General features: G+C 43.6%; 1 protein-coding gene across 5 annotated transcripts in view; it reads left to right on the top strand.

Annotated features, from left to right (window-relative positions):
- LOC105447919 (CREB-binding protein) overlaps positions 1–6,291 on the top strand; it is an 18,750-nt gene extending 12,459 nt beyond the window's left edge. For 4 of the 5 annotated variants that reach the window (XM_011686226.1, XM_011686225.1, XM_011686224.1 and 1 more), the window contains 9 exons: positions 329–494; positions 756–932; positions 1,033–1,263; positions 1,366–1,596; positions 1,676–1,795; positions 1,885–2,186; positions 2,400–2,813; positions 2,959–3,280; positions 3,867–6,291. In XM_011686226.1, the coding sequence (XP_011684528.1) occupies positions 329–494; positions 756–932; positions 1,033–1,263; positions 1,366–1,596; positions 1,676–1,795; positions 1,885–2,186; positions 2,400–2,813; positions 2,959–3,280; positions 3,867–4,847 (2,944 nt within the window). In that variant the 3' untranslated portion in view covers positions 4,848–6,291. The remainder of the gene's footprint in view (positions 1–328; positions 495–755; positions 933–1,032; positions 1,264–1,365; positions 1,597–1,675; positions 1,796–1,884; positions 2,187–2,399; positions 2,814–2,958; positions 3,281–3,866) is intronic. The other variant, XM_011686227.1, reaches the window with a different exon arrangement.
- Positions 6,292–10,424: the final 4,133 nt, after the last annotated feature.

Genomic DNA, 10,424 nt, shown 5'->3' with positions numbered 1-10,424 from the left:
ACCCGTGTAGCCCTTTACATTCCACGCTCACACAGCTCCATTATTATTGCAACGTAAAAAGCTGACTCGCGAACATTAAGAGGGAACGCCGGACTGATATACATACGACACGACACACACACACACACACACACACACACACACACACACACACACACACACACACACACACACACACACACACACACACACACACAATGGATATCTAATATTGTATCTAAGATGAATTAATTTTATATTAAAAAAATTAATTTTTATAAATTTTATATACAAATTAAATTTTATATTAAAAAAACAAATGTAAAACAAGAAAAATGTAAAATTGTAGATACACTATGGCTCATATTTGGGCTTGTCCACCTTCCGAAGGGGACGATTATATCTTCCACTGCCATCCCGCAGAACAAAAAATACCAAAGCCTAAGAGATTGCAGGAGTGGTATAAGAAAATGTTAGACAAGGGAATGGTTGAGAGAATCGTGCTCGACTATAAGGTTAGTAGAAAAAAGAATGTATTTCGCGGATTTTTAGATCTAGTCTCCAGTGTTTCCGTTACGTGTCGCGGTATCGTATCGGTGTCAAACGAGACTTAAATAAACGTCTGCGGTAAAGCTAGTGTTCTTGCTTACATTTACATAGTAATGAACATAGGATTTGCAGACGACATTTTGTTGCCGAGTACTTTTTACTATTTGCGCGTTCATATTTCTCTATTTTGAGACAGAAATATATAAATGAAACTTTTGTATACGCAGGACATCTTAAAACAAGCCATGGAAGACAGGCTTTCGTCCGCGGCGGACTTACCGTATTTTGAGGGCGACTTTTGGCCGAACGTGTTGGAAGAAAGTATTAAAGAATTAGATCAAGAAGAGGAAGAGAAACGTAAACAAGCTGAAGCAGCGGAAGCAGCCGCTGCTGCAGCGAACGCGGTAAGTTGTGGACGATAAATGTTTCTGCTTGCATGAAATAACCGTCTTTCTCGTATATTCCTCGTATATTTATGCCTCGTATTTTTTTTTTTTTTTTCAGATATTTTCGCTATCCGAAGACGCGGAAACTCCAGACGGTAAAAAGAAGGGCCAGAAGAAGGCGAAGAAATCCAACAAATCTAAAGCGAATCAAAGGAAAAATAGCAAGAAATCGAATACTCCCCAGACCGGCAATGATCTTTCTGCGAAAATCTTTGCCACCATGGAAAAGCATAAGGAGGTGTTCTTCGTCATTAGGTTGCACAGCGCTCAAAGTGCAGCCAGTTTAGCAGTAAGTTTTTTTTACTGTGCTTTAAAAAAAACAGACTTCTCTTCCTCTAAAAGATTGGTGCATGCGATTATTAATTAAATGCGATTTTACTTAAATCTTCAGCCTATTCAAGATCCCGATCCTGTTATTAATTGTGATCTAATGGACGGTCGTGACGCCTTTCTCACAATGGCGAGGGAGAGGCATTACGAATTTTCATCGCTTAGGAGAGCGAAGTTCAGTTCCATGTCCATGCTGTACGAGTTGCATAATCAAGGCCAAGACAAGTTCGTTTACACTTGCAATAACTGCAAAAGTCATGTGGAGACCCGATACCATTGTACAGTTTGTGACGTACGTATTAAAATTATTTCGGAAATAAATACTCGCGCTCCTTTTCGTAACTTTCGTTATAATTTCGATTTTATTACAGGATTTCGATTTGTGTGTGAGTTGTAAAGAAAAAGATGGTCATCCGCATCCGATGGAGAAGCTTGGCTTTGACTTGGATGATGGCTCTTCGCCGGCTGACGCCAAACAAACGAATCCACAGGTAACTTATCGGGTTGTTCTAAAACTATTCATGATATAATTATGATAAATCTATAATGCGCTCATATCTTTTTCGTTTCTGCAATGTAGGAGGCCAGAAAATTGTCGATACAGAGATGCATTCAGTCATTGGTGCATGCTTGCCAATGCAGAGATGCAAACTGTCGTTTACCGAGCTGCCAGAAGATGAAGCGAGTAGTTATGCATACGAAGAACTGTAAGAGAAAGACAAATGGTGGTTGTCCTATTTGCAAACAACTGATCGCGTTATGTTGTTATCACGCAAAACACTGCCAAGAGACCAAGTGTCTCGTTCCATTCTGTTCTAACATCAAGCACAAAATAAAGCAGCAGCAATTGCAGCAACGATTACAACAAGCGCAATTGCTTAGGTCAGTATAATCATCGATTTTTTTATATACATATATATTGTTCTAGGGCAAAAATATATTTTATTGCCTTTTTTTAGAAACATTTTTTTATTAATTTTTACTAAGTAGCGAATTGTAAAATGCTACCTGAACTAAAAACACGTGAACATGTTTGTACTCTTTTGCATTTTATTTATCAAAAACATTCATCTATATTTGTGTTTACTCGTGTAGGAGGCGAATGGCTGTGATGAATACAAGACCAACCGGACCTGTGGCCGCAATGCAGGCTGGACAACAGACGTCAAACGTTGCCATGACGACTGGAGTCGCTATGAAACCTGGTGTCAGCACATCGAATTTGCCGACACCACATCAACCGGGTATCGGATTGAAGCCCGGGACACAGACCCCTCCCGCTCATGTGCTACAGGTGGTGAAGCAAGTACAAGAGGAAGCTGCGAGACAACAAGCACCACACGTCAGTTACGGCAAAGTGACTCCGGGTGGAGGTGTTGGCGTGGGTGTCGGTGTGGGCGGGCAGACGGGCGGGGTGATGCCTCCGCCACAGATGCAACGGCCATTACCGGTACAAATGCCGAATCCTAGCGGTACCCATCTCATCCCGATGGAACAATGGACAACCAGGTATTGATTAAATTCACGTATTTTCTTTGCATTTTCCTATATATAACTCTTCATCACTACAGTGAATAGTGGATTCACTATGACTAATGAATTATAATTGAAGAAGACCGCGTGATAAAGAGCTCTTGCCTCTCCATCTTCTTAGCAGGTACCAATCGAATACAGTTATGCAACAAAATCCCAATTTGGCGCGACAACAGACACCGCAACAGCTAATGCAGCAGCAGCAGCAGCAGCAACAGCAGCATCAAGCTCAACCGGGGATGGGAATGAGTGCTCAATTGCCGCGACAACCAGGAGTGATCGGACCTGTGGGACAGGTCGGTCCGCAGGGAGGTATGCAGAAGCATGCTCTTCAGCAACTGATGCAGACTCTCAGGAACCCGCACACGCCCGACCAGCAGAACCAAATACTCCAAATACTCAAGAGCAATCCACCGTTAATGGCTGCTTTTATTAAGCAACGAGTAAGTTGATTGACATTAACCCATCGTGGTTACGTGAGGGAGGGGGGGCTTCATTGGAGCCTAAAAAAAGTTTGAGACCCTGTATCTTTATATTCTTATTTCGACTTGACATCTACCTAAAGTTTAAGATTCTCTTTGGGCCTAGACGCCAGTATTGCTATCATCGTGTCAGGCGTTCGCATAACAGCTGTTCGCGTAACTTTGCATTAGAGTCATTCTGACATCAATGACGTGATTTTTTTTCTCAAAGTGTTTTTATAGTATAGCCATAAATTTAAATTTAAAAAATTAAAAATTGAAAGGTTACAATTTTTTTTAAACATGTTAAAATTTTTACAAAGCGGCTGTATTTCTATATTCTACAATGTTCAAAGTATGATTAGTAATTTTTTTTACTTTAAAGAATCAAAATTATGAGTACGGCAACCGGTTAAATGCGCTAGGGTCATTTTGCCCCTGTTACGACCATTATGGAACTTCTAAGAGGTGATCACAAAGGGTTAACAAAATTATAACGTGTTCTATATTGTTACGCGCATATTTGACTACTGATTTTCTTAATAAAAAGGCTGCACTTATTCATCAGCAACAACCTGGTCAACATAGCGGGGGAGTCGGCGGCCCATTGGGTCCTAATCAACCTCAACAACAACAACCTGGTTTGCAGCATATGATGTCCCAACAGCAGCAGCAGCAGCAGCAGCAACCTCAACAGCAGCCGCAGCAGCAGCAACAGCAGGGTAGACTGCAGATACAGATGCTGACGCAGCAGGCGCAACAGCAACAGTCGGTGCAATCGCAGCCTCAATGGGCTTACAAACAACAACAACAGATGCAGCTGGTGATGCAGCAGAGACAACAAGTGGCTCAGCAGCAGCAGCAACAGCAGCAGCAGCAACAGCAGCAGCAGCAGCAGCAGCAGCAGCCATTCACTCAACCTCCGGCGCCACCATACGGTCAACAACGACCTATACGGCCGCTTCTTGGTAATTACTTAGGAAACATGCAGCAACGTAATTACTTAGGAAACAGTGGGGCTCTAGTACGTAGTGTATCTCGACACCAACGCTTGCCCAACTCCCTAGGTTACGGCGGTTTCAACGAACAGGGCTACGGTCAGCCAGGTCTGAAACCTACGCCACCGCCCGTGCCCTCGCCGCAAGGCGTCATGGGTCCGCCGGGGATCTCCGTGCAACAACAGTTGATGCAGTCAGTCCGTTCGCCACCGCCCATCCGATCTCCACAGCCCAACCCCTCGCCGCGACCTGTCCCTTCCCCTCGTAATCAGCCGGTACCGTCGCCGCGGTCGGGTCCGGTGCCATCGCCGCATCATCATCCGCCTCACGGCACGCCGACACATTCGCCGGCCCACGAGCTCGGCGGCGGTCCCAGCGAGATGATGCTCTCGCAGCTGGGTGGCGGTCCAGGTGCGCCCACCGGCCATCCCGCCGCAATGCCTCATCATCCCTCGCCGGCGCCGGCGCCCACGAATGGCGGCGCAGACGCCAACGAGGTGACGCCGATGACGCCGCAGGACCAACTCTCCAAGTTCGTCGAGGGGTTGTAGTGACTGTTACGGACGATCACATCGGTCGATGGTTATGTAAGTGTTTCCCTTAACGGAGACGACGACGGCGGCGCTCGGACGGCTGCGACCGTCCGCGTCGCGTGAATTTATAAATAATACGAAACGTTCGCGTAATTAGATAATTAATCTTGAAGCTCGCACGCGCGCGCGCACGCCGATAGAGACTGAAGGAGAAAGCCTGACGCGCGTTTCATCAAGTTTCGCCGAGCAATTGAGCCTGACACGCCTGAGGGCTTGAACTCCCTCAGGACCGCGGGATAGGATTTTCGATTTCGCTAACTTCAATGCCGCAAACGAGACGCTCGGTTCGCGCGCGCGCATATCTTTTCTTTCGATTTTCTACATTATGCGATACGTCGAAAGACAAGAGGGAAAGGTAACGTGACGTTGGTGCTTTTCAATTCTTCTCGGCCTGGCTCAAATAGACTCAATATTGTTTTCGTCCTTGGTCGAGAAAGAGAGAGAGATGAAAATCGGTAGAACGAGGAGGAACGAAAGACTAACTAAAGCGAAACACTATCGAGAGACTATTATTTACGTATCCTCCCTTCGTATCCTCCAGAGCCGCCTCGACTCTGCCACTCTTCCTCGCTGCTACTCGTGCAGGGTGAGTGAAATCGTACAAATATATATATATATATACATATATATATATATATAAAACATGTATGTTGTGTATACTTAACATTAATAATTAATAGTTCAAATACTATTAGTTCGTAACTAGTATCGTAAATGTACGCAATTATATACCAATATATTAATATTACCGTAACGAAAAATACAAAGTATATGATAAAGACTTGTATGAAAGATAAACGGTAATATAAATAGGGAGTATCCACTAGAATGTTGTATGTATGGGGGAAAGATAATTTAGGTCTTATATTAAGTAATATATTCGTTTAAGGAGAGAATTTGTTATTAAAAGGATATCCCTAAGCGCCACACCGAAGGTTGTATTCTTAACCATGAAATTTTATGGATTTATCGCGAATAACTCCGACATTTTCCGAAATGCCGCGAGCCGCGTCTGTGGAACTTGAAAGAGCGGCGATACTGTCGGTAGAATGCTTGGCCAACCATGTCCTACCGAAAGAATCGTTCACGCGTGACGAGTTAACGTTTGTCGTAACCAAAAAGAAAAAAAAATTAAAATTCACAACAGGCTGCTAGTGTGCGCGGGAGGGTTTATATAAAAACGTGTTAATTTTGAGAAAGAGAGAAGGGTAGAACGATGTAGTTTTCTCCGGTTGAGGGTCCACTGTGTCCACTGTACAGTTCAATCAAAATGTAACTAATGAGAATGCGTATTCGATACCGGGCCCTCACGTGAAAACTCTGTAAATACTAGACTATTATTACGACGATTATTAATTTACCTGCCCATTATTGATTTATATTATTAATATTATTATTATTATTATATATATTATAATATATTATTATTATTATTATTATCAATCATTAATCTATTACTATGATCAATTCATGCAGATTTATTATAATATTTGCAACAAACGACAGAGAGGGAGAGAGGAGTTCACGCGCGTTATTACTACACACGGGTTACAGATTGGCCCGCGTACAAAACACACACCGAACCACATTACATGACTATTGCCAGTGTTGTATCATAGTGAAGCTCGTAAGTGTAAGTTCCTCCTCCACCCTTACCCCCTACCTTTCGCTCGGCTACCCACCTCGACCTCCCTCCCCCCACACCTATCTTTTTCTTCGCCACCTATTTAAAATGATTTTAGTAATAACGTGAGAAAATCGTGAAGCATGTTGTGGTTCAAAAGGTCCGTGGCGTCGGATATTTTTGAAGTGCATACTTTGTATAATATAACTATATCTTGTACAATTAAGTCAACTGACGATTGAGATAGAAAACGTAATTCGGAAGGAAGGGAAGATTAAAACTAATACACACATATACACCTATACACATACGCGTACACACGACACGCGGAAGCATAAAGCGATGTAAAAAGAGAGGATAATAGCGGACGCGAGGACGATTCGCGATCCTCGGGAGCTAAGCTCGCGCGCTAATTATCAAGCGGACACCCATCGATACTCTTTTAATTAGCCACACCGAGAAAAATATATACACACACGCCGGTTATATGTACACGTCTTCGCTCAAGACGTACGTTCATTTGAAGTACACAGATGTGCTACGAATTCTTGTTTCTCAGCGGCACGCGCTTGGATCGTGTTTCTCGTTAAGTCACTCTCGCGGGATCAACGAAGCGAAGGAGAAAAGAAAAAAAAACGTAGAGAAAGAGTTAGAGGCAGAGAGAGAAAGAGAGAGAGAGCTAACTTGGCAGAACTCGATCAAGGTCAGCGGTCGACCTTGATCGGGTGCATCGATTCTTCTCGGGTAGATCGTTACGAGTGCAATCGGGGATTCTCCGAAGCTCACGGTCGACACCGCCGACGTTCGCCGTCCATCCCCGTTCGTCCGCATTTCCCGGCGAACGTCGACGTCGCGGGGTTTGCGACGCGCGTTTACGGACTTCGTTTTCGCACCTGCTCCCCCTTCGCGAGAAATCTCGATTAGGCGATGAAGAGAAAGAAAGAATTAAGAAAAGGAAGCTTGGTACCAAGATACACATTCCTTCTTCTAGATTACGTTTCGCGTAGAGCAAGAACGCGCGTCGCGTCGCGTCGCTTCGGATGACTGCTTCGCTTCTTCTTCGTGCCTGCTCCGAAAAGGGAGAGCCGAGTTTTTTTTCCCTCCTTTCTTTCCTTTCGCGAATCGGATTCGCTTTTTCTTTTTTAATTAGTGGCTGCTAGAGACTTTGGAAGAATCGAGCGGAATCGTGGGCGCATCCCGTGTACGCGGTTTTTTTCCTTTCCTTCTCATCTTCCTTTTGTTTTTTTTATTTTGTTTTTTTATTTTGTTTTCGAATCGAACAATTTTGATAAGAAACAAGCGAGAACTGTTGGGGAAAGATGCACGCGGAGAGTGATGGTAAATGGAGTGTATTATGTTCAAATAAACGATCTTACTAGCGAAAGAGAGAAAGAGAGAGAGAGAAAGAGAAAAATAATTGTGTAAAAAAAGAAAACCCAAAAAGTATTTGGCTTAGTATGGCTGTGTTTTTAGGGCAGTGCTGTAAATCTGAGTAAAGTGGCGTGTAGGTACACCTTCGCGGTAGCGGCACACTTGACGGAGTACGGACGTACGAACGCCGCGCGTGCCAACTCTCGCGTTTGATTAATTGTCGAGAGACGGAAGGGAGCGTTCGGCGATCGAGAGGAAAGAAAAAAAAAACGAGGGAAAGAAAGAAATCCGATCGAGCACAGCTCTTCCCATCGAAGACCGACGTTCGTAGCTATCATCGTTGATTCCCGCCCTCTCGCTGTCTCCCAGAAGGGAGCAAGGACGGGCGAGAAGCTGCGAAAATCGAGCCCTTTAGCAATCGATCGACAATACGAACCAACGGTGCTTACATCCAGTCGGCATTACTCTCTCTTTCTCTTCTCGGATGGTTGCATTAATATCGGAAGTACGCGAAGAGAGAGAGAGGGAGAGAGAGAGAGAGCGATGCCACGTGGGAAAGAGATTCGTTGGTGCACGAGGCATTCGTAACGAGATTTACTATTGTAAGCGAATGAGGGAGAGAGAGTGCGAAAGTGCGAACGAACGAGTGAACGAATGAGGAAAAGGAGTGAATGCTACATGCAACGCTATATATATATATATATAGATATTTCAATTTTTTTTATATTTATCAAACGTATTCGAAAGAAAGAGAAAAAAAGGATTTATAAGCCGCGATCTGTATACACATACACGCGCGACGATAACTGCAGATGAATTAATTATCCGATTTAGACGATAACTGCAGATGAAGCTATTGGAATATACATATATATATATAAAATTATTACAATATTATTATTGAAATACCGAATATATAGAGTACTACTTTTTATTATGACTTTTCGTAAATAGTGAATTAATTATCTAATTAAAGATTAATGAGACGTATAATGTAACGTTTCTCCCCCGTCCCTCCCGATCATCAAGAGGATATATATATATACATATATGTGTATATATATATATATATATATCGAGCGAAAGAGAAGGAGGATCTCCTCCTCGACACCTCTCCCTCTTCCTCGTTTCGTTGCGCCGCACTCTCGTCCTCGCGCCGAGTCAGTGCATTCGCCGTTCGTGATAAGAGATTGCACAATGACGTGATGATATGCGTGTGTTCCTTCCTTTTGCCCGACTTGGGATTTCGAAAATGCCGTTCTCGCGGGAACGACTCCTAGACAACGTGTCCTAAGCTCGATATCGAGAGAAAGAGAGAGATGAAAAAAAAAAGAAGAAACCGCAGAGTGACTTAGGAAAAACTTTAGTTTACATTAACAACACTTATATCTCCCCCCCCCCCCGCCGTCGTCCTTTTTTTACCTATCGTTTTTAGCGTTTAATACAAGACAGACAGAAAGAAAGAAAAAAAAACTAAAAGGGCAGGGTGGGAACGTTGCGCCTCCGACGTTCACCGCCCCCGCCCAGGTTCCGAAACTTTTGCTACCGTCGTTTTTATAATTTTAGAAAACGCAGAACGGATATCTTTTTTATGTAACATTTGCAACGTATAGATAAGAGTAATTGTATGTTGATCGTGAATATAACGAGTATTGTTATATGATTATTAAAAGAAAGAGTTTCGAAAATACATTCCATTTTTATTTTTCCGCCGGCTTTCGTATGCTCGATGCGCAAAGAGGGACGGGGGAGAGGACCACCCTCTTCCCTTCTTTCTTTCTTACCATTCACAACCCGCATTTTTTAGACTCGCTATTTTCCTTCGCTGGCGTTTGATGCACGAAAGGAGAGACTAAAGTTCTTCTATTCTATATTCTATAACGAGCGGATGTGTCGTCGCTATCTCCAATTGTTTACAGTTCCCTAGTTCAATTGCAACGACACCCGCGCCGTGTCTGTAGCTTTTAGCTGTCCGAAGAGGGGTTCGCGATCATCGGTGATCTTCGCGAAAATTCAATGTGATACTTTTTCCATCCGAGTCGTCACGGAATTGTTGAGGAAGGTGGTAGTTGAAGATTATGACTTCTGTTACGTTGAAGTGAGAGACATCCGTCTGTAAGGAGACCCCGCGAATTTTCACTCGATTTTCGTAGACTCGACAGCTCCATTTACTCGCGCGCCCTTTGATCCCGCTCGCGCTTCCTCCTTGATCGCGTTTTGATTTCGAGAGCATTCCTCAAGAGACTTTTTTCTCGCGGGCATTTTCTCGAAATACTTTCGGTCGTTCACGAAAATCCGCTCGTCGCGACAACACGAATTAGGACCAAAGTTCGCTCGTCCTTCACCATATACATACTTATACTGTTGACCCTCTCGCTCCTCGTTTTCCTCCTATCTTTTTTTTTTCACGTAGTTGGCGCAATCTAACGCCCTTGATTGCAGAGGGGAACAACGTGAGATTCTCCGTCTATCGATGGGAAGGATACCGCGATGCGTTTTACACGTACACACTCATACATACACACATATACGTTGTATAT

This window comes from Wasmannia auropunctata, unplaced genomic scaffold (assembly GCF_000956235.1).
Source record: "Wasmannia auropunctata unplaced genomic scaffold, wasmannia.A_1.0 LD336090.1, whole genome shotgun sequence".
In the NCBI taxonomy this organism is placed as follows: Eukaryota; Metazoa; Arthropoda; class Insecta; order Hymenoptera; family Formicidae; genus Wasmannia; species Wasmannia auropunctata.
Note: the sequence above shows the minus strand (reverse complement) of the source record. Positions and strands in the feature narration are given on the sequence as shown.